The following is a 23,957-nucleotide window of genomic DNA, read 5'->3' as shown; positions in this document are numbered from 1 at the left end:
GTGGGGACATCTGGGGACATTAACATTGTAGGATGGGGGAAGGGAAGGGTTTATATAACATGGGGAGATGATGAGGACATCGAACCACCGTGGGGACATTGTCCCTCTTTTGTCCCCACACTTCCGCGGCGCCTGAAAAAAAATGTCGAAGGAATATGGATGAATGGATGGACATCGACATCATAAAAATAAATGTCAACCATTGCCTAAAGCTTGTCGAATTAGGTTGTGCTTGTTATATTCGATATTAAATTGCGTGTAATTTTATCAAATAATAATAGCAGCACCGCAGTTTAGCGACGGTAATAAAATTTTTGACAAGGGTCAACCTTGAGAGTTAATTACATCGCTGGGTCAAATCACAAGTCGGTTCGACACGTTTTAAATGTCGCAGTCGCAGCTGGTTGTCATTGATCATTTGAACCTGAGGTTAGGGTCAGACGAATTATGGATGGATGTGGTCGTGGTCATACTTGGCAAATTTCTTCTTTTTTCACGTAGTTGTTTGTTAACTGATACAGTTTAGAATTATTTAAATATTTACAAATTCACGATAAATAAATCCATCCAATCCACGTTACATAAATAATTAATGAAGGCAAAACTGCCTTAATAAAAATCGTGATTTCATGAAAATCATTCCTCGCCTGCCATGAACTCAACTAGCTTTTAAAAATTGAGTCCTCTTCATTTATTAGTGTAAAAAAACTGGGCTATAAACTACAGGTAAACCACAATTTAAACTTAATTAAATGCCCAAGACATCAACTTGTTGCTTGAGCTTTTGTTAGAAAAAAGTTGACCCAAATTCCTAAATCATCCATTCCATTAAATAAGTAAGTCGCCTCTCCCTCCATAAATAAGAAAATTAATCTAAATTGTATTTTAACTACAACACAAACGCAGAATATCATATCACATCATCCAATTTTCTGTATTATTATTGTACCCTTTTCTTTGTACTTGGTGGATGGATGAGAACCAACAACAGCGTCGAATTACATTACATAACATTATAATGGATCAAATGACTTGGTGATTTAGGAGAAGAAGATTTAGTTTTGTGTCTGATGAAGCTAATTTAATCAGGGGGATTGTCAGGATTAAGGCAAAAAAATTGTGTGTGCATATGGTAAATACAGTGGCCGCGGAAGCCGTGGGGACATCGGGGGACATTAACATTGTAGAATAGGGGAGGGATGGATTTGTATAACATGGGGGAGATGATGGGGACCGTGGGGACATTGTCCCCACCAACGCTTCTGGTACACACACAATTGGTTAAGTATGATGATGACGCATTAGAATTACTTACACACACAGCCCGAAAAAAAGACATTAAAACTGTTTAGAAATATATAATCCAAATTTTACAGTGTTTCTACATCCATTCTGCACAGAAGAAAATACTAAATTATGACTAAATTGAAGCTTTTATTGTGGACCTAATTAATTCGTCCAAAAACGCGGAAGTTGTGTAAGAATGGTGGTCGACCTGATCTTTGGATTTATTTACCCGTTGAGAGAAAAATGGTCATCAAATTTGTTAAGAAAGAAATGAGTGACAGAACCGTAAAGAAATAAGGAATCAAGTAAAACAAATAAAATTCCGATAATAATTGACACTTTGTTGCAAGATAAGTACGTATTTGAATTTCAAATATTTATATAGGCCGAATATTTAATAAATGATTGAAATCAAATTTATTTAAAGAAAGGTGATGAAATTTTTATTTTGTATTCTCAAAAAAAACTAAAGATTGAAGAAAACGAAATAAATATCTTTTTAGGGATCGGATCATTTATGACGAAATTGTGGACAAATTGGAATAAGTATTATTTTTACATTTGATCAACACCTCATTACTAAAACTGAAAATAGTTCTAAAATTATGCAATTCTAGATAATAAAACACGGAACAAAGTCAAAGTTGAAGGTGTTAATAATTCTCTTACAGATTTCATCAATTTCTCGCCTGTACAACAATGGTGGACATGAAAGAAAGATATTCCTGTCAGAGAGCACGCGGTGGGTCTCTAACAAAACAGGGATCCAATTAATACTTCGTTTTTTAAGGGATGATTACACAATCGTAACGCAACTTTTAGCGAATATTTGCCAGATTGTCAGTCATTTGTCACCAACAATGCCAATATACACGACATCACACCACCGCCCTGAATTACATGATGAATGCATTTCTATTACGGACCTCGTAAAAAATGCAATATTAATAAGTGTCTCACTTGACCATAAAAGGACGCTATGCAAACTCATGCAAAAATAATAATGCGGATTTGCCTTCATTTTTTGCATAAATAAATCACCTCTATAATTTATTTTATTGGTCTAAATACATACTTCGTGTTGTAAAGAAATCCCTGGAAAATCGTGCTTTTTTTGGCCGAATATCTACCAATTTGTTTAGTTTACTTAAATATGTAGTTCATTACTAAAACCGAACCAAGGTCTCGTTATGTCATGTAATTTTTGAAGATTAAGACGCGTATTTTTAATGACGTTGAAATTTTTAGTGCCGTTTGTTATATGTGGCATGTTACGTTTCAGTGTTAAAGACCAGATCGTGCACACGAGTTTAAAATCCAATCCACGTCCACTCCACGCTGTTGGATTACCCAATGTCGGATTCAATTTATCATAATTATTTGCACCATTAACACAGAAATTTGACGCTTGACAGTCAAGATCATCGCAAGTAGGTGCAAGACAGACAATTAATAATGTGGGAAGTCAAGTCCGTATAATAATGTTCAAATCACTTTTTTGACGGACAGTTTGTAAATTCGAAAAGTGAGTGATATTTTTTTTCAAAAGTTTTACAACTGCATTTCAAAATTGGCCAGGACATGATCTAAAATCTACATTATTGTACACGCAGCGTAGCCAATTAGTGGAGGTATGTGCATACGCGTATATAAAAAATGATGGATCATTACTACTCACCTAAAAAACACGTGTGTTTTCAACTTGAAGTAAAAAAAATGTGTGTGTGTGTAACATAAAACCTAATGACTCACGACCTTTGACACTTATCACTTCATCACAGAGAGCACAAAAGCTGACCAAGCGTGATTATGTTAAATTGTGCTCGTATACATACATAATGGTCAAACTAAATTGGTAAGGTTGCAAGAATAAGACTTCAAATAGACAGAATATTTAAGATTTAGAAGAATTGTAGCATGACTAAAGTTTAAACGTTGCATATGCATGTATGCATGTATGAGAGGAAAGATTGAATTGCATAAAATAAATGGTACCAATTGTGGTGGGTTTGACTTAATAAACTTTTTCACCACTAAAAGGTCACAGTCAGTCAGCGAAAGAAGGCTGAATATCGCAAGAAAGATGTGGTATTGTGATGATTCAAAATTTCACTGTTCTGGTCACGCTTTTCCATTTTCTTTACACGTTTATCCATCCTTATTCTTCTAGGATTGGGCATTCGGCAATTGAGAAAATGATGATCCAATCCGGCCAAATTTTAGCGTAATGATGAACCCTATTACCTGTTGAATTGAATGGGGTTATTATTACGTAATATTGCGTAAGAAACATGTAAAGATGATACATACATTCATATGTCGCCCTCTTCATTGCTCGTCCAATCTGGCTGATAAGTATTAAAGATAAGTCCAAAGTTCAACCTTTATTTTTAATCTGTAGCACTACCAATTTTAGCTAGTTCAAAGTTAACGATTGATGAAACATGTAATTATTTTACGCTTTTTTGGGGAAGATACTTGCTATACGTGACCCAAAAAAATGAAGGAATAATAAATAATGGGTCCAATTTTATAGAATTTTGGAATTTGTAACGTAATAAATTCATGACAATTTCCATATTTTATTAAAAAGGGAATAAGAGCAAGGTCAGGTTCATATTTGAGAAGTAAAGTCATCATAATCAAACATTTCCTTTTTTAAAGTGGTGTGTTTTTGTTAAAATTTAGTGATATTTAAAAATGTGTGTATAACTTCAAAGGAATAATTAGCTAATTACATACAAAAGTGTAAAGATTGTTAGTTTTGTACGTCACAAAAGCGATTTTTGAATCTGGTTAATTATCTCATTCGACGCAGATGCCTGGTTCTAATAAATTTTGCTACCTGATTTAGCAATTGAAATAATTTATTGAGAAGCATTGCCCAACATTGATATGCAACTTTGTATTTACGTATACATAACTTTCCTGAGTAGTAAATGCTAACCAAAATCGTGCATTAACAACGAAATGAAACTGATCTGGCCCAATTTACTCTACGTTTTTTATACAGATTGGAAATACCAATAAATCGATGAATTATTCCTTTGGATCAAATAGAAATTTAAATCGAATGGATATTTATCACTTCTTTTTTGTCTGTGTGGATGCAATTTCGACCGATTCTTTAATTCCAAAAGCTGTCTGGTCGTGAATCTGATTAAACATTTTTAAAAGCCTGCCTGGGTAGAAGTGCATAAGTAAATCTATTCTAAAAGCATGGTTGGCAGGTGCATAAAGTTATTTACGTAATAAAATGTAACATGATTCAAAATTAGTGTATCGTAATTACACGTTTTACAAGTGTATGTAATGATTTTATTAATTTTTACAGGGACGTTTGAATGCATGAAATTACAAATATTTTTATTAACTTGTCATCATCATAGCTCTCATTTTTATTGGATTATTATGAACACTTTTACTTAGATAATTTATGTTTTACAAGTAGTTTTAAATTCTTTAAGATAAGGATTTTATTAACTAATCTTCCATTAATTTACTTCTCGTCATTATTATTTTGTGAGTTTTGTGAATTGTAACGATTAATCCCCAACCCACTTCTTCCCGTGCCAGCCCCGATTCCAAAACGGGACGCGAAGGGGTAATTATTCACCTGATTATAATTAGAATACGGGGAGAGAAGCGCTTGTGCTGCGAGGTATGGATTTTGATAAGCCCCCAAACCACCAAGCCCTCCGATTATCGGGTACTGAGAATTTTGAACGCCACGGAGCAAAAGTGGATTAATTCCTGCCGCTGATCCGGTAAGCGTCCCAGCTCCAGCCCCGTAAAGTGGATTATTATACAGTTGGGCGGAAAGGGCCCCTTGCGTATAAATGTCGGGGGCAACCCCTCCCAAACCTCCAAGTCCTCCAAAACCACCGCCGAATCCACCGCCAAGATAAGGATTCTGATAACCACCACCGAGTCCTCCTATTGCAGCGTTTTGATAACCTCCGAGACCATTTTGATATCCGCCAAGTCCGTTTTGAAGATATGGATTAAGTCCTCCGCCGAATTGACCGGCACCAAATTGTCCTTGGTTGGAGAAAAGTCCGCCTCCCAGATTTGCCAATCCTCCCGCACCACCCAGCCCTCCGAAAGCCTGGTTTTGATAGAGGAGTGGATTTTGCACGGCGGCGTTCAATGCTTGCGCAGAGGTTTCAGTGTCCTTGTTTTGTAATCCGAGGAAACCGTTGGACCTGTCGGAATCCTGAAGAATTTTCAATTTTATAAGTCAAAAGTCAACCAAGCAAAACAATGCGAAAAACAAGTGATCAATGACCAGAACAAGAATTAAGCCTAACCATAATTAATTATGTAATTATTTTCTCAAGATCATCACCACTAATTAAATTTTTATTAATTAGGCATGCGCAAAACTCACCAGCCCTTGACTGAGAGGATATCTGTTATTTGGTCTTTGTTCCTGATCACCGTCATCGTCCCCACCGTCCGCCTTCCTCTTCCCCCCTTGCTTCCTCCCTTCCGTTAGGGTGACGAGCAGTCCAATGCTCAGCATGACGACGAGATGGCGACGAGACATCCACTTTAAAAAGCAACAAACCGATATAATTGACACGTTATAATTAATTATTTAAATGTTGACAGTCTCGATAAGTGCCTGGTACCGACTTTCGCCGGATATTAGGCTTGATTATTATTTATCCTACCTTTTTTGTAGATGCCATTATTATATTTCCGTCTGAAATCTACTTTATTCACAAAATTGCGTTATTCCAGCACTCTCAACTTTCCACAAGATAGTGACAAGTTTCACCCAAGAAATAACTTTTATACCCTCATTTATTTACTTGTCGACAGTATTTTAATTATGTCCTCAAGCTCCCAGTAAAAAAAGAGACGGAATGACACAATAATATGCCCAAATCTTAATACCTTTCCTGTCATACATACGTACAAAAGTACCTGGTTGACTTTGTTCATAGCGTATCCGTCAAAATAGTGACAGGTCTCTCACTCATGGATCTTTTAACCCCATTTTTCATTGCATCTCATAAACATTTAAACACTAACGATTAACATGTGTGAAAAATACTAATGAGATGCAAGATGAAGCTGAACGAACGTTTGTAAAAGAGAAAATGAAACCAAGTATGTACAAATTCGTAGGAATTTTGTGATGAATGATCACATCTCATAATATGTATCAACCATGACAAAGCAGGTGCATGGGTAAAGTAAATCTCATGTGAGACTTTAAGAAGGCTGGACGTGACTTAATTATGGAATTAATTAAAAGAATAACTAGTCACTAAATTCTTAAACAATTATTTAGTTAGTCATCCACCGTCGGATTTTACTTTTTCATAAATGCCAGCTTTTTACAACAATTACAAAAATGCATATACATACATATTTTTAATTATTTGAGTTTCTTATTTTTTGCAATAATACATATCAAACAACACGTGTTCCTTATTGAATGAATGTCAACTAATGAATATTTACACCTGAGAACGGTAAGAATTCCCCATTTCATTTTAAACCCAAAATATCAAGGAAAGTTTAGTTTACGGAAGTGTATACATACGTTTAAACTCTAAACAGAACTAATAAATTATGCGTGGGTGGATGCGTAATGTCGTAATTTTAACAGCACAACAGCTCGTTTCATTAAATTTGGTTAACAAATTATTTTAGCTTTTTTCCCTTTTATTTCAAGTTGTCTTACGTGTTAACATATTGCATTATAAAAATTTGAAGGAGCATCTGTATCAAAGTCATTTGTAACGTAGTAGTGGCAAAATATTATCAAAAATATTTTGTACTAATATTAGTTAGTACGTTATCTTAGCTGTAATTGTAAATTGTTTGTTGGCAAATAAATTACAGTGCTTGTGCGGAAATATATAGCGAGAAAAAAGAATCGGATTCATGAAATATTTATAAAATTGGTGCGGAATACGGCACAGAGATCAGACAGAAAAAAGGACAGAGAGAAATAGACGATAAGAGCTTATCCGTACAAAAAAATGAGATTCATTTGTCATTCATCAGCAGAGTTCTGAAGATTATGTCAATTTTTTTAGTAGAATCCGCCATGAGCATAACCCCCATGACCAAGTCCACCATATCCGATTGGTCCGTGCGCAAGTCCGCCGTGTCCCGCATAATCACCAGCAAAGCCCAAGGCGGCGTGATGACCATAGTTGGCGACGGGGGCGGCAGCGTAACCTCCGTGGTGACCGACGACGGGTCCAATTCCGTGAGCGTATGAGAGAGCTGCTGGTTTCGCGACGGCGATTGGTGCTGCGGCATATCCGTGTCCGGCATATCCTGGGAATTGAAATGATAAGGTGGTTATCGGGAAAATTTAGAATTTTTTGCTTAAATTTAATACCGTGTCCGTAACCAAGTGGTGCTACAGCTTTTGCGATGGGGGCGGCATATCCGTGCCCGTGCCCGTAAGCGACTGGAGCAATTGCGGCGACAGGGGCGGCTGCGACGACCTTCTTAACGGCGTGGACGGCAGGGGCAGAATTGACAACTTCGGCCTGGAAACCGGTGTGGGGCCCTGGATTATAAATTAATAATAATAAATTCTAGTAATAATACTAAGTAAATCATATTATTTATTATGTATTTACCAGCCACGTAATTGACCTGTTAATCATCAAAATTTGAATATTATTAATTAATCGATATAATAAAAGTGTTATCAATTTGGGTCATACGTACCGTTCGGAGCACGCCATCAGGTTGGACGAGACTGTAGCTTCCCTTTACAACGTCTCCGTCTCGAGTTTCATGAGCAGATTTCTGGTCACCCGTCAGTGCGTCCTTTGTTTTTAAAAAAGAATAATGAAATTATAAAATTCCAAATTATTTTTTGCAAAAATTATTCGCAATGTAACCAAATATTTGGTACCTTAACTCCATAAGAATAGCTGTATTTGGGATAAGCCTGCAAGCCAAGAAATATAATAATATTTAGCACCGCAAAAAAGTTTAACGACCCATTTATTTTTTTAAGAAATTAAATAAAATTAATGGCACCCTTACATAGTAATCTGCCGCATAAACTGCGGGAGCACCGGGAGCCGCATTTGCGACAGCCACGAAGGCCAAAGCCAAGGCGAGGGTGACCTAAATAAAAGAAAACACATAAATAAATACGTTTGCCTTAAAACAATGAAAATACTTAAGGATACGTTTAATCCCTTGGATTAATGGAATTTACACTCATTATCATCATTATTATCTCAATTTAAGTACCTAAATTCATGGCAAGTGCACATATGCATAGGTTTACTCATTAACCACAATTCCGCATCTCGTGACTTTGTTTGAACAAATCAAATAAAAATGTTTTTAGAAACAAAACATTCACGAACAAATCTCACGTTTATTTCAATCGTACATACATAAATACGTAACCCTCACCCCTCACAATCTGATAACTCGAGTATCATTCTCATCATCAAGAACCATGCACATTTTTTGCTATGGGTGCATCATCACGATTTTAAGTAAACGAGTGTAACAATGCAGCAACCAGTGGCCGCGGAAGCTGTGGGGACATTAGCATTGTAGGATAGGGGAGGGAGGGGTTCATATAACATGGGGGGATGATGGGGATATCGGATAACCGTGGGGACATTGTCCCTGTTTTGTCCCCACCCCCCCCTTCCGCGGCCACTGCCAGCAACAATGTATGTACAACTTGCATGCATTCCTTAACGAAACTACTGACATTACTAAATTCCAAATAAAGAAGAATGACACTTTTGCAAAGAAAAAGTAAAATTTGTTTGTACTATTTGTAAACGACCACCTTTAAGTATTTACACATTTAGCAACACGCATTGTTTTTGTGGCAGGATGTGACAGCAAGTAACCAACTTAAGAATATGGTTTCAGGTCTGTTTCTCTCTTCTTTTGTTAATTACAGGTGAGGGTACTGAATATTAGAGTGCGTGCGTACTTGATTATTGCACAACTTATGAGACGACGGATGCTTTGAGAAAGGAAACATTGTTGACACGGTAGGGTTTAGCAATGCTGAGAATTTGTCGTTTTCAGGAAATCATGCAGCCATGCTAATTTGATGTGTCAGAAAAATTCACAAATTTTCACCACATTTTTTAAAAAAGGCTTGAAAACCAATTTCCTACGATCAATCTATTTTAGCGAGTTTCAAATACGTAAACATCTTTTTATCTAGTATCGATGTCTAATTTTTTCAATTTTCAAAATTTATTATTATTATTTTTTAAATCTCAAAATTTTCTTAAAATTGAAGTCTTAGAATTTTTGAAATATCGAAAACCTCAAAATTTTATCCCTAATAAAACCAGTTCAATTTCTTACCTTAATCGAAACCATTTTTCTTCTTTCACTTTCACAAAACTGCACTCAAGTAGCAATCACTGTAAACGATCTAATTCTCACGACTAGCAAACTGGAAGTGTCTGGAAGTTGGTTTCGTTTCTCGCCTTTTATACGCGACACGGACGACTGCACCAAATCGACGCTTTTTATTTTACTCGATGAAGAACTTGACCCTGTCTCCACCATGCCAAGACCACGACAGGAAATTGGCTGGTACTATTGTTGCCCATTTATTTCTCGCTTCTTGGCTTGGCTTGGTCGTCTCAACTTTTTCATACCAAATCCAATCCCCACGTTGAAAAAAATGGGGAGTTATTTACATTCACTTTATCATTCCGTCGACTCATTCCTTACGTTACGTAGGGGAAGCAACAAAGTAACAAAATCAGATTGTACATATGTAAATAATGGCATCTGTAACATGTAAATATGTAAATAAGTGTGTAAGTAAAAGGTACAAAATATGCAGGTATGCAGTGGCCGCGGAAGCGTGCGGACAGAGGGACAATGTCCCCACGGTTGTTCGATGTCCCCATCATCTCCCCATCTTATCTAAACCCCTCCTTCCCCCCATCCTACAATTTTAATGTCCCCACAGCTTCCGCGGCCACTGCATGGATTGCATCATATTAACAGCATTAAAAACTTGTATTATATTATGTGCATCCTAGTAATAAAAACTTGACTTAATTTACTGACTCGCAAGTAATTTAATGGGTTTTGAGAAGTCCCACTGCTCAATGTAAAAATAATAAAATATTTGTGTCCAAGGCGTACCTACGAATAAATAAACTATACGCGTGCATATCATATCATATCGAAAACATAACATAAGCAACTAATTAACAGGAGGATAAGAAGAAGGAGAAGGCCCTGCGAAACAGTACAAAACTTGAACCAAGGAACAATTTATTACGCTATTATTACCATTTCTTCGTCGTCTTTTGTCTTGAACTATTCATTCACGCTGGGTTTTGGTGGGTATGAAGTAAGATGTAAGAATGCATAAATAATATTAATTTACTTACGAATACCAGCAAAAAACTGACAACAATACAAAAATGATACTTATTACTCAATGTCTATTTTAAAGGTGGTAATTGCAGTATCAAAAATATAGTAATAATAATTACACTCGCCATTACCAACCACGACCACTACCTCGATGCAGGCCGGATACTTTTATGTATGTATTTATGTGAAGCAAAGGAAACCAATTATGTATCCGTATGTATGCATATTACTTGCATAAAATTCATGACAATGTGCATTTCCACGTATTGATAAAGTACAAATGCATGGTTGGTAGTAATCTATAGATGATATTTAGAGGGCGGATATGTATTTATTTTCAAGTTTTATATTGGATGACGACCGACGCGGTGTGTTGGCTAACTCTTGTGGGTCAAAAAAATTTCAAAATTTTTTGGCTTTTATTATTTATTGGCTTACGATTACTTGTGGAAAATGAATGAGTAATAAATCATACGAGGAAATCCACGTGGAAGGAGAGCATGGTTAAGAGAAAAAACGTGATTTGTAATTGGAATTGAAGAACAAATAAAATAATCCAAATGCTCTTGAGTTTTGTTGAGTACCTATTAATTACGTCGTCACAGATAGTAAAGAATGGATGCAATTTGCTTACCTTATATTTATTTGGGAAATAATGCAACAAAAGAAAAACGAGTGGATTGGACTTTGTTTTTTCTCGAGATGATAATAACGATAAATAAATACGGTTTCAAGAACAAGGTGGAGTGGAAGTACTCAGGATAAAAAATAATGGGCTGATTGATAGCAAGCGGCTTTATTTATTGAGCAGTCACTCACCAATTGACGTGAATCGATCAATTTTACATAAATAGAAAATCGTTTAAGAAAATAATAATGTAAAATGTTAGCATTGATATGTTTATTTTTGGTCGTCGTGCAGTAAAAGTCGTGAGTTTTAAGGTATACAAAAAGCAGAAAAGTTGGACAACCGATGACAATTTTAACGTGAAATCAGACTTTTTACTCATCCAAGATGACAGAAAAGTAGATCCATACATAATTTCTTGCGTAACGCTGATGACGATATTCTGTACCATACGGTACCCTTCTCCAGTTGAAAATGCCACACCCACCCCCTCGGAAATATGTATATGCAAATGAATACGTACCAATTAACGTTGTATGTGCTGTTCCTTTGCATGAATAATGTATGATTCCAGGACAAAATTAAACCATTGTTATTTCGTGATACATATTGTTCAATTGGGCAATACTCGTGATTAGGCATGGTTTTTATGCTGCATAATTCGTCGTGGTTTGGTTTGATAATACGAACAAAAATCAAGTTCTTCTTTTTCACACGAAGTAAAGTCAGCCTCGCAGAAATAGGAAGATTACCTATTTACGTGATTTATGGCCTCCTCACGACATTGTTAAGAAAATGTTCATTCGATTATTGATGGCTTTTGCTGGACGGGATGAAAATAAGTGCTGCGTCATTATTGTCAAAGAACGAGAAAAAAACGAGTACCTTGTTTGTCGATTGATCGTTAAATTAGTTTCGGAAAGGAGTCGATTTTCTTAGGTACACGATATGTAAATACTGAGAAATCTATGAATACCTATAATTTAAAAGTTTCTGAATATAAAAAAATAAAGAGATATGGACGTCCTATTCAATCTCTAAAAAAATGTGATTATCAATAAATATGTAACATGAAAACATCCGATTTTCTTATTTACACGATAAATACAGAGAAATCTATGTATTTATACCTATAATTTAAAAATTTCTGAACATTTTCAAAAAATAAAGAGACATCGACATCCTATCCAATCTCTAAAAAAATGAGACAATCAATAACTATTTAAACACATATGAAGACATCCTTCATCCCGCAATTAATACCGCCAAGGAAAATAACACACCATGAATTAAGTAAGTCGACCATTAAATTTCTAATTGCAATGTCCCCACTCGTATTATTTAATAAAGCCTAAATAAAAGTTCTAAATAGTTTTTCCCTCACTCAACATCGTCCTTTTAAAGCGAGTCGTAAAAACTGTGGCGTTCATGGCATGGCGAGTATTAAGTAAGTCCACGTCGTGGTGTGAGAATAATGAAAAAGTCGTTCTCATTCCTTTACAGGGTAGTGCGAGGCCTTATCGATTATGCAAAATTTAATTAAGCCTTTTAAACCAAACAGCAGTTAAACGAGTTCACACGACGGACGAAGCAAAGAAAAAAATGTGCAACAGTTCAATGTTTTCTTGGGCATGAAACTTGAGCAAGTCTTTTACTTAAGTAAGTAGATCATCGTTATGCAAATATTTAAATATGTAATGAGCATGATCTCACAGCACAAGAGATAATAATCAACTTGAATTGATTTGATTAATCATTGATCAGTTTCCATTTCTAAAGAATTTTTACTAAGTGAATTCATTAATAAATTGGTTTGTTTTGTTACGTAATTCCGTTTTTATTCATGGTTCGTTTCGTTTTGTAAAGGAGAAGAAGACGGAAAAGTTGAGGGAGGAACATTGAGAAATCGAGAGAAGAGCATAGAAAAAATAGCTCAGTTTTAGATTAAGTAACGAGTAAAAAGATAAGGTAAAGTAAGAACGTTAAGATAAGAGGTTATCACAGACTAGGTTTTAGGTCACAGACTGTAACAAGACTATTAAAGTCGGGTAGAAATACTGAACATAAACTCTGCGAAGAAAAATAGCACCATTCTGTTCTTATCTACAAGCTAGAAATCTTTGGCATCTTGGAAGAAAGTAGGTTTTCACCGGAAGACAGACTTTTTAAGATGGCAACAGACCAGACTTACACGTTTACAGGAAAGTTTTAGTGAAACAAGAGTGAAAAAAGTTGAAAAATAAACTGTAAATAAACTTTGCATACAAAAATACTCTGTAAAAACGCTAAGTGTATGGAAATAAGTGTAATTGGTGGATAACAAATTGCATGCATGTTTCATCCCTGTCAAATTCTTGGTTGCGTATCAATCCCCGGACGAGAGAGTCAAATATGTGGAAATAAAAGTCTCTGTTGCTTGATGTTAAATTATTTGCTGAACATTTTCAACAAGAAGTGAACCCCTCCTTTAAAATGTGGATGTTAATATTTGCAGATTTTTGCAGATTTTTTAATAGTATCCGTGTCCACCGTATCCGTGTCCGTGGTGGACGATGGGTGCGGCGACGACCTTCTTGACCGCGTGAACTGCAGGGGCTGGGCTGTTGACGACTTCCGCTTGAAAACCGTGAACGGGGTCTGAATTTCAAAATTTAAAGAATTCATTAAAGAATAGATCTAATTAAGGAATTTTAAAAATCTCCTTTTCTTAATGGTATAAGTAACAAAAGAAATACCAGCGACGTAGTTAACGGTTCTGTATAATTTAAAAAAATTAGAGGAATTAGAATATTTACTTGTTAAAAAAATTACCGTAAGAAATATGCATGAGAAACTGACCTGTAGACACCGTCGGGTTGTAAAAGACTGTAACTTCCCTTCACAACACCACCATCTCGGGTTTCTGAAAAAAAAAATATTTTTGAAAATTATTGCAAATTTCAAATTTAAATTTTTTGTCTCACTCACCATGAGCCGATTTAACATCCCCGGTGTGATAATCCTTCACTCCATACCTTGATTTAAAAAATAATAATAATAAATTTCCCAAAACGAAAACGTATTTCCATTAAATGAAAGAAGTTTGCGTATATTACGAGTATTGATATTTGGGGTATGCCTGTAACAAAAAGTGTCAAAACGTTAATAAATTCACTCCTACTTTCACTTTCCTTCACACAAAAAATCTCGAACTTACATAATAATCGACATGTTTGACTGGAGCGGCGTACGCGTGATACCCGTGACCTGCATGACCATGACCCTCATAACCCCCATACCCTCCGTGGTACTGGGCAGAAACGGCAACCCCAAGGGTAACCACGACGGCTAAAATGCACTGAAATAATCACACAGACACGAATGAACGGGGATGATAACACCTTATCAATCACACTTTTTGAATATTTCTCACTACTTACGGTCTTCATTTTGAAATATTTGGCTTGATTTCTTCTTTGTTGGTGGTGAGAGCGTTGTAGATCAGTGAATGAGGGTGAAGGAGTATTGTCCACCTTTTATATGGCCTCGTGGGGTTCCCTTAGAGCTGCCTTGGTAGTTAGTTAGTCACCTGAAAACTACGTCCCCACGCACGTTGGCGAAAATTATAAGTCAACTTGATTCTTATTAACCTGAAATAATTGGAATTAACGATGGACGGATATAAAGCTACGTGCTTCGGGAGGAATCGAAAGCAAATCAATATCTCAAACTGTGCAACAAAGGATGGATTGTTGTCCCAGTAAAGTTAAGTGTTATGAGATTAAGACATTGTATAAATGTACGTTAAGTAAGTAAAGTTGCTCTATTTTTTTATTCCCCTCGCATAAAAAAAGAACCTGATTAAGTGAAAATTATGTTGAGGTAAATACCTACGTAGTATACGCATGACGCAAAATAAATGCATACCTAACTAGATTCTAGCTTCGAGACATGATTAAACAAGGACTTAATTGTGTTGGTTAATCAGGTTGCATGATGTTTATTGAAAAAATGGCACTTGTCATCGGCTACAAAATTTTGCACATGCAAATAAATAAAAGTATGTATATAAAAATTTGCAAAAATTTTTCTGGAATTTTGAAAAATTTTGAATTTTGATAAAAGATCTTGACCAATAATTACTTAAATCTTAATTAACATAAAATATTGCACTTGTCATCTCATTTCATCTGCTACAAAATTTTGTACATGAAAATAAGCATGCTACATAAAATAAAAGTTTGCATATACAAATTTGTAAAAAACATTACTGGAATTTTTTAATAGAAGATCTCAACCAATAATTACTTGAATCTTAATTAACCTAAAATATTTCGATTTCCCAATAATTTTCCTCCTTTAGCATAGAAGAAGAATGACATGACAGCGACTTTGTGAATTTATGCAGAAAAAATAAATAAAAACCACGATTTGCGGACACCCCATCGTCATCCTCACAGTCAATCTTACAGAGAAATATTACTTCACAACTTAACCGAGATTAGCCTGGGAATTAGGCTTTTTAGTTCAATCTTAATCACGTTGCGTATCTATCTTTCTCGCGTCGGCATCCTATTATTTTCCATCTTTGTTGTGGTTATTTAAGAGCAGGAGTAGATTTTTGTATGTGAAAAGGCAAATTAATTTAGCATTATGGGACATGACATAATTTTTGCCGAGACTGACGACGGACGAAGGACTTGCTACATAGCATAGTATTGAATGTAAATTAATTTTGTATGTACGTCCAGTTTGTTAAACTAGGCTTTAATTATGCACGATTTGCATATGTAACTAAATAGTTAATTAGGTAGCAAATTCAGTTATGTTATATATTTTCAAACCCAAACTGTTGTTGTTATTAGATTAGAATTTTGTTAACTGGTCACAAAAAAACCGACAATAACAGGTTTGCGAAATCGTTGCAGCACATTTGACTCGGAAAGTCCCGTGCGCATGGGTGTAATAGTTTTAACAAATGTTGACAAATTCACTTATCATGACGTTATCGGTACCATATTAATTAATTGATTGTCACCATTTCATTAAATTTTGACAACTCGTTTATGCAATTATGTACATATTATCATGGTCTCCAGGATAGAAAAAGCAGCACTTTGTACTGACCATCATCCGATATTGTAAAAAAGCTTATCAACCAATCAATCAATTGAATAACAGAGCAATACGCACCGCCTTTATTTTTTATGCAATTAAAATCGTTCTGATGTCAGCAATGTCCTTTATCTTTCTCTTCTTTCATAAATATAAACACATTTTGCGTCAAAGTCACACTCAGTCCATACATTTCTTCAAATTAAAATTTCGCACGTGTTACTTACCGTAACACATTTTTCCCTTTGGCACAATGTTATCCACAATAATTCTTGTAGTAGCCGTCTTCCTAATATTAAGATTCCTCTACAACAGACGCTTCAACTACTGGAAGCGACAGGGTATCCCAGAACGCCCCAGCTATTTCGAGGCGTACAATTTAAACAAGCACTCCGTAATGACATGGGATTCAAAAAATTATGAAGCTTTAAAGGACCACAAGTTCGGGGGAATGTGGGAAATGCTGTATCCCGTCCTCTACCTAAGAGATTTAGACTTGATTAAACAAATCTTCATTAAAGACTTCCACCACTTCGTTAACCGTCGCACCTTCCCGACAAACAATGAAAAAGATCACACCAAACTCATGCTCTCCTTTCGAGAGACCGACGACTGGAAAGAATTACGAAACATTCTCACCCCAGGATTTTCTACGGTCAAGATGCGCCGACTTTTCACCCTGTTCGACTCCTGCGCCAAGAGATACATGGATTATTTACATTCAAAATGCGACTCTCCGATCGAATTTCGAAACGCCATGGGAAAATATACGATGGCCTGCATCGCCGAATCGGTATTCGGAATCGATTGCCACGCCTTTGGCGAACATCAAACCGAGTTTTTCAAAATGGGGAAGGCCTACATGGATTTTAGTCCTTGGCGAGTTTTTAAACTAATGTTTGTCTCAAATTATCCGAAAGTAGCGGATTTTTTCGGGCTGAACGTCTTCCATCAGGACGCGGACACCTACCTGACCAAAGTTGTCGAGGACGTTTTACGCAGTCGGAAAGGGGTGAAGGGAAATCATAACGATTTTCTGGAAATCATGCGAGAAAATTCGGAAGAACAAGAACACGGACAAAAAGTCTTGTCGGAACATGAAATCGTGGCGCAATGCATGAATTTCTTTGCGGCAGGGTCAGACTCGATTGAAACGGTGCTGATTTGGGCGACGTATGAGCTTGCGAAGAATCCCGATATGCAACAAAGGCTGTACAAAGAGGTGAACGAAGGGATGACGAAGAATGGTGGGGAGTTGACCTTTGACACGATGACGGATATGGAATATTTGGATATGTTCGTGTCAGGTATTTACATAAGTAGACATATTTAGTGGCAAAAGGGTCATATTAATTGATTTTTCTCACTGATTTAGAATGCCTGCGGAAATATCCACCCACCATGCGAGCTGAGCGACGCTGTTTAAAAGATTATCCCGTTCCTGGCACGAAATACGTCGTTCCGAAAGGTTTATTCGTACACATTCCGATTTATCCAATTCATCACGACCCAATGTATTGGCCCGAGCCGGAGAAATTTGATCCTGAGAGGTTTACGAAGGAAAATAAGAGTGCCAGAAACCAGTATTCTTACCTGCCCTTTGGCTACGGTCCGAGAACTTGCATAGGTAAAAATTCGGATACATAATATTTGTAAGAAGGGTTAATCATCTCATTATTTTCTGTTATCCGGATTTTTACAGCTGGACGATACTCCATCGTTGAGACGAAAATATGTCTGGCTCATTTAGTACAAAACTTTGTAATTTCCACGTGTGAAAAGACCGAACCTAAACCGATTTATTTTCATTTGAGCTTAAAACCTGTAAACGGTACGTGGCTTTCACTTAAACCGAGGAAGCGTTGATTTCAACATAAATATTTCTGTTAAATTTTTAATAAACTCTTTAATAAACCCTAATTTTGAATAATGGAATCTAAATAATTATCATATTTAAATATGAGCCCAATTAAGTCGTCGATTGCTAATTAGCATTATTTTTGCAAATTCCTTTCCACCTAAAAATTTCTCACTAAAATTTTTACACATTTACGAAACACAAAATCGTTAAAAGGCAAAAATTCCTTTCTTTAATGCATAATAATGCATCGTATTAAATTTAAATTGCATCCATTCTGTCGTTGTTGGTTGTACGTAATTATGTATCAATTTCACATTCATGTGAATTTGTTCTCACCCACGAGACACGGTTTTGCTCGTAGCATTATTTATTTCCACAAAAAATTCATGTATGCAGCAACAGTGTGGACTTAATTTCGATGCTTTTTTTCTTTCTTCCCTTCGTAAATAAAATGCAAGACTTATTATCACTTTGTACTTACACCTTACCTAACTCGGTATGAGGTTGAATTGATACATAATAAAGTATTGAATTAAAAAGGGAATGAAGGTGTTGTCAATAAATCAAATCGAGTGCAAGTCAACTGCAATACTCGCATAATGCATAATAATAAAATGCTTTAAAAGGGGGATTAAGTAAGAAGAAATAAAAAGACAAAACCAGGCTAATTAACATTTTTATTGGAATTGTGCAATTTTAGATTGGTAATCAGAATTGTATCAAATTTTGTCAATTTCAAAACCAAAGACGAGGATTAAGTTTAGGAAAAAAGGGAATTGTAAAAAAACAATGATGTCCAAAATAAAAACTTGTGTGACCAACTACATACGTACGTAATCAAGACCAAAAAGGAGTCGTGTGAGGTGAAGGGCGAAGGGCAATGTTGACCATTAACCATTATTTACACCAATTTTCTAGCAAATTGTGAAAAAATTGGGGAAAAACACTCAATTCATGCCTATCAAATTTTTGCATGCGAATTTGTGTGCAGATATTTATTTGCATTTTATGCATGTGCTCTGATAATCCATCCTTCACCCTATCATCACCTCAACACTAATAAACTTCACATTTGAGTTAACCCTTTGTTAAATTGGTTAATTGAGTGTTTATATGTGTTTTTATGTATTTTATGCCACTACTCCTTCAAGGCACAGTTTACTCATTTATGTATTTAGTTGATTTAGACAGTGAGTCATTTTGTTTTGTAAGATGCACGTTGTTGATACGATAAAATTATTCTGCAATAAAGCGATAATTCAAAAATACTGCAAGGCCATTGTTAAAGTTTGATTATATATTTTTGATGTAGCACGTGTCACTATCAATTTGTAAATATAAGTTAATCGTATCTTTCGAAGTACCAAAAATGTACTTCAAAATTCATGTGTGCAATGCATGACATATTTGTATCATTTTTACATTTTTCGAGGTACTACATATAATTCACAGATTTATGTACTTTTCAAGTTGAGAAAAATTATGTCCAAATCAAATTGCTACTTAAATATTTTTGGTGTAGATTTAACCTACACCAATTTTTTACAAATATTTACTACATTTTGCATTGACCACTGTCATTTTCATTTCTTGACTTGGATTTAGTTCTTGTACGCAAAAAAAGCAATGGCAACAACCGTCCTAGCCCTACTTAATTCTTGGGTTGACGATACTTATTTATTAATATTGAACTGTTACGTATACACTTTTTACTCCCTATATGTACCCTTATTGAGTCATATAACGCTTACATAATGCCAAAAAAACACGTGCGTATGACTCGGACAAGGCGGAATTGTTGTACATAAATATAGCCCTCTTTATTTCTTACCTAGTAGTTTGAGACAATCATAAATTCTTCACAGATATTTATATGCAATTGTCACTTTTTGCCACAAAAAAAGTTCATAGTTCATAATCACACTACATACATACGAGTAAGGTTAGACTGCAGTTTATGTATTGGATTTGGTTTTGCCATTCATTCATTTCATGCGTAATTCTAATTAGAGTAGTAAGTAATTCTTCCATTAGGACGACGGATATGTCATTGTGCTCTTATTTAGTGCTGGTATTAAATTAACATTGCACTTCCATTGTGGTCTGGTCGGACAAGTAAGTACGCAAAAAAAGGTGTGAACCTCATTCTTCATTTCATCACAAATACTTAATAGATGGTGAATACGACCATCACGAATACCTGTTAATGAAACGAAGGTAAAAATAGAGCAGACAGGTAGAATTGGAAAGAAAAAGAGGGTAAATATTTTCACATGATAAGAATAGCGAGGCGCTTACGCAGTAATGAATTAATAATGCAATGGTAATAATAATTCAAGGCACTGTTGACATTCAGTCCTTATCAATTTGTGTAGTGAAGTGATGACATAATGAAATAGGACTATTTTGCAATTTTGTAACGAACAATTAATATTTATTCATGAAATGAACGAACGAGGAGTAGTTTAGAAGAAAGTAATTGTTCAATGAAAAGTGAAATAAGTAAGCAAATACATAAAGTTAAGCGGAATACTTGTAGAAACATGAGCGTATTTATGGTGACATTGATCTGATTTATATTTTTATTTACTGGCACGACACCACAACACGACAGAAAGTACTCTGTTTCATTGTTGGGTTTGAAGTTTCAATGCAAACAATTAACAAAAACAATTAAAGACATCGGAATTCTGATGGTCTTGTTATTATTTAGCCCATTTTACTTGGTGGACAATTTGGACACAGTGGCCGCGGAACAGAGGGGCAATGTCCCCACAGTTATTCGATGTCCGCATCACCTCCCCATGTTATACAAACCCCTCCCTCCCCCCACCCTACAATGTTAATGTCCCCAGATGTCCCCACAGCTTCCGCGGCCACTGTTTGGACACGTACGCTCTTTTCCGTACCTTTTTTTGATGTGAGGGTGACAAAAGTTTGCTATACGACGGACGCTACATGAGATATTTCTTTGTGCATACGTTTGTTCATGCCGTGTAAGAAAAAGGAAGTTTATTCATCCTTTAATTTTTTCATTTTCATTTTCATTGTGCCAAACCACATAAGCCTTCCGCCCCGTCATTCCCATCAGAAAAAAAAGACTAAATAATAATAAATTGGAGTAAAAGTACGTATGTTGACTAGTTTGCTGACCATTTGACTAGTTCTTCTTACGTAATCTCGTCACAATTAGGGAGACTTTGTCAAATTAATTTATCACAGCAGCAGCAAGCTTAAGGGAACAGATGTTGCTTTATATTATTATTTTGTAAAAGAAGAATGGACAATGCTCGCTAATTATTAATTTACTGCGTCCTATTTTAAATCCTTAATTAATCGAGCATTTTATTTTGCCCCGTATAAGTGAGTTGACAAAGAGTGCATGCAAGCAATGCAATTATAGATTCTCTGGCTGCAGTACATATCAAAAGGATAAGCTGTAAAAGTAGTAATAGTAAGTGGGTAAAAGTAATTAACGACTTTTGTGCATTTTAATGCGTGGATAAAGCTCCGAATCGAAAAATTAAGAAATATTTAAATGGAACATATTTTCCTTGCTCGGGATTTGCTAGACTTAAGCGACCAAATATGAAAAATTAAAATTTTGAAATCAATTTAAATGATTTTCCTTGCTCGGGATTTGGTAGACTTAAGCGACCGAATATGAAAAATTAAAAGTTTGAAATTAAATTATAACAGGAGATCATACCGACTTCTGACCAACTTGACTTTTACTAAAAAAAATAAAAAAAAGTCAGTCTGAAGATGTTTAATAAATTCCTGAATTTCAAGTTGCTCTCTATCTATTTCTCCTAAATACAGGGTGGTTAAAATGTCACGCTACAATGGGAAATTTTTTGATGGGAAAAACCCCTAAATCTCCATTAGTTACAAGATTTTGGATTGAGATTTTAATAATTATTATCAAAACTGATGGAGCATTGATGACGAAATTCTTAAAATGTTGAATTTTAGCGATAAAATTTCGGTAACTAATGGAAATTTACGAATTTTCCCCATCGAAAAATTTTCCATTGTAGCGTGACATTTTAACCACCCTGTACATTCCAAATGCTTACCGTATGGTCACGATGAATTTCAAAACGAATAATTTGCAACGTTTAATAATCAGGCCAATTTAATTTACATACATTTAATTTTATGCCTTAATCTCACAGTAATTTATTAATTTGACGTTATTCTGATCTGAGACTGAGCCGGTAATTTGACTTGAGCAATATTATCTAAGAACGTTATACGCTCAACAAAAGTAACAAGATGTCAAATAAAATCGTGTCCTGAAGTAATTCCTCCAAGGACGTTGGATTGCCGTTTACGTGCACTTTTACAATTGCTAAGAAAGGGTTTGTTGAGTTGATCACTTTGTGAACGTTGAGACTAGGATTTTTCCATAATTGTTCACGTAAAGGTTTAGTTATTTTAAGGCTGAAAAGTTTCGGGGGCATATTACGTAACTTGATTAGTATGTAGAGTAATTTGCAAACTATATACTTAACTAAATAAGGCAAATAAATCTCCAAATTCGCCATGTCCACTCCTTGATTAACTTGTCGCATTACTTATCTTTGTAATCATCGGGTTTACATGTGCAAATAATTTGCATACGAAAATTGTTGTCTTAAATGCATATTTTTGTCGTAATAACAGGGTTATTTAGTAGCATATATTTAGTAACCGTTGCTGCACTGCAACTGCAAGTCATGTGCATCAGGAAGAGTAATTAATAAATCGTCCATCAAACTGAATGAGCGAAGGAAATTAGGCCATGATTTTGATATTGAATTTAAATAAGGACCCAATTTTGCACACTTTTTTGCAAAAAAAAGTTGCAATTACTAATCAATAGATTGGTTAAACGGACTACAGGATAGATATTTCACAACCTTGATAATCTAATCCTGATCGCTAACCACGACACGACATCCACACATACTAAATTTTTATGTCGTGCCATTCTGTACCAAACTAACTGGTCAATATTCTGCAAATTTGTGTCTAAATCGAATCCTGTGTGTGTAATAAAGTTGATTAAACGTCAACAAAACAAACGTATCAATACGTGCTTGTTAAAGTAATAATGTTAAAAATGATCTAAAACCTGTCAAACTTTTTCACTCGATAAAGTCATTCTTTTTCTTGCATCATTCATGAACTGAACTGCATGCGTGTAAGGCTGACACTAATTTTTGCAAAAAAAGACATGACCAACGAGTATTTACTTAATTCGATCTGCCATTTAACTCAGTTAATAAGTACTGTACTTATTAAACAATTAATATTTGTGGGAGAAAAATAACGAGTAATTAGGGATGAATTAGTACATGTGTCATGAAAATGTTGTGTAAGTCAAGTGCATGATAAATTCCACGGCTAATTACTAATAAGTACGTCTTTCTTGGTGAGATGAGAACATGGGATGAGAATTTTTGTGATGATGACGAAGCAGTCAAGAAAAGCGACCAAAAAGACCTCGACATCGACTTTTACGAATCAGTGAACAAGTAAAAAGACCAAAAATGGTAATTTTAAGCATATTTGAAGCAATGAGAAGGATATAAAATTCGGCTATTTTAATTTTATTGATTTATATTTATTGCTCTAATTTCACTATTTGTTATAATCAATTGTTGCATAATTTTTATAGAGTTACTTAAAATTATAATAAGTCTTTAAAACAGGAATTTTTAAATTATA

General features: G+C 35.2%; 4 protein-coding genes and 1 long non-coding RNA gene across 6 annotated transcripts; 2 read left to right on the top strand and 3 right to left on the bottom strand.

Annotated features, from left to right (window-relative positions):
- Nucleotides 1-4,632: 4,632 nt before the first annotated feature.
- Nucleotides 4,633-6,788, bottom strand: LOC110854233 (spidroin-1). Its single transcript, XM_022102645.2, has 3 exons — nt 5,964-6,788; nt 5,678-5,839; nt 4,633-5,503 (listed from the first exon to the last, which is right to left on the bottom strand). The coding sequence occupies exons 1-3, from the start codon at nt 5,979-5,981 to the stop codon at nt 4,787-4,789; spliced, it is 897 nt and encodes a 298-aa protein (XP_021958337.1). The 5' UTR covers nt 5,982-6,788; the 3' UTR covers nt 4,633-4,786.
- A 139-nt stretch (nt 6,789-6,927) lies between these two features.
- LOC110853893 (cuticle protein 7) lies at nt 6,928-9,820 on the bottom strand. Its single transcript, XM_022102247.2, has 7 exons — nt 9,625-9,820; nt 8,317-8,400; nt 8,183-8,218; nt 7,993-8,094; nt 7,902-7,917; nt 7,655-7,828; nt 6,928-7,590 (listed from the first exon to the last, which is right to left on the bottom strand). The coding sequence occupies exons 1-7, from the start codon at nt 9,637-9,639 to the stop codon at nt 7,340-7,342; spliced, it is 678 nt and encodes a 225-aa protein (XP_021957939.1). The 5' UTR covers nt 9,640-9,820; the 3' UTR covers nt 6,928-7,339.
- A 2,588-nt stretch (nt 9,821-12,408) lies between these two features.
- Nucleotides 12,409-13,562, top strand: LOC118436595. Of its 2 annotated transcripts, XR_004835579.1 has the most exons (3): nt 12,409-12,580; nt 12,660-12,734; nt 12,849-13,562. It is a non-coding gene; the product is annotated as an uncharacterized LOC118436595 (long non-coding RNA). The 2 variants fall into 2 exon arrangements; XR_004835578.1 differs by having other exon boundaries at nt 12,660-13,562.
- LOC110853943 (cuticle protein 19) lies at nt 13,100-14,865 on the bottom strand. Its single transcript, XM_022102318.2, has 7 exons — nt 14,707-14,865; nt 14,484-14,624; nt 14,383-14,405; nt 14,255-14,301; nt 14,126-14,189; nt 14,023-14,042; nt 13,100-13,924 (listed from the first exon to the last, which is right to left on the bottom strand). Exons 1-7 carry the CDS (start codon nt 14,713-14,715, stop codon nt 13,797-13,799), a joined length of 432 nt encoding a protein of 143 aa, XP_021958010.1. The 5' UTR covers nt 14,716-14,865; the 3' UTR covers nt 13,100-13,796.
- Nucleotides 14,866-16,541: 1,676 nt separating this feature from the next.
- On the top strand, nt 16,542-18,322 carry LOC110854343 (cytochrome P450 9e2). The gene is made up of 3 exons (XM_022102771.2): nt 16,542-17,688; nt 17,757-18,008; nt 18,084-18,322. Exons 1-3 carry the CDS (start codon nt 16,635-16,637, stop codon nt 18,245-18,247), a joined length of 1,470 nt encoding a protein of 489 aa, XP_021958463.1. The 5' UTR covers nt 16,542-16,634; the 3' UTR covers nt 18,248-18,322.
- Nucleotides 18,323-23,957: the final 5,635 nt, after the last annotated feature.

Source organism: Folsomia candida, unplaced genomic scaffold (assembly GCF_002217175.1).
Source record: "Folsomia candida strain VU population unplaced genomic scaffold, ASM221717v1 Fcan01_Sc009, whole genome shotgun sequence".
In the NCBI taxonomy this organism is placed as follows: Eukaryota; Metazoa; Arthropoda; class Collembola; order Entomobryomorpha; family Isotomidae; genus Folsomia; species Folsomia candida.
This window is presented reverse-complemented; position numbering and strand designations above follow the sequence as displayed.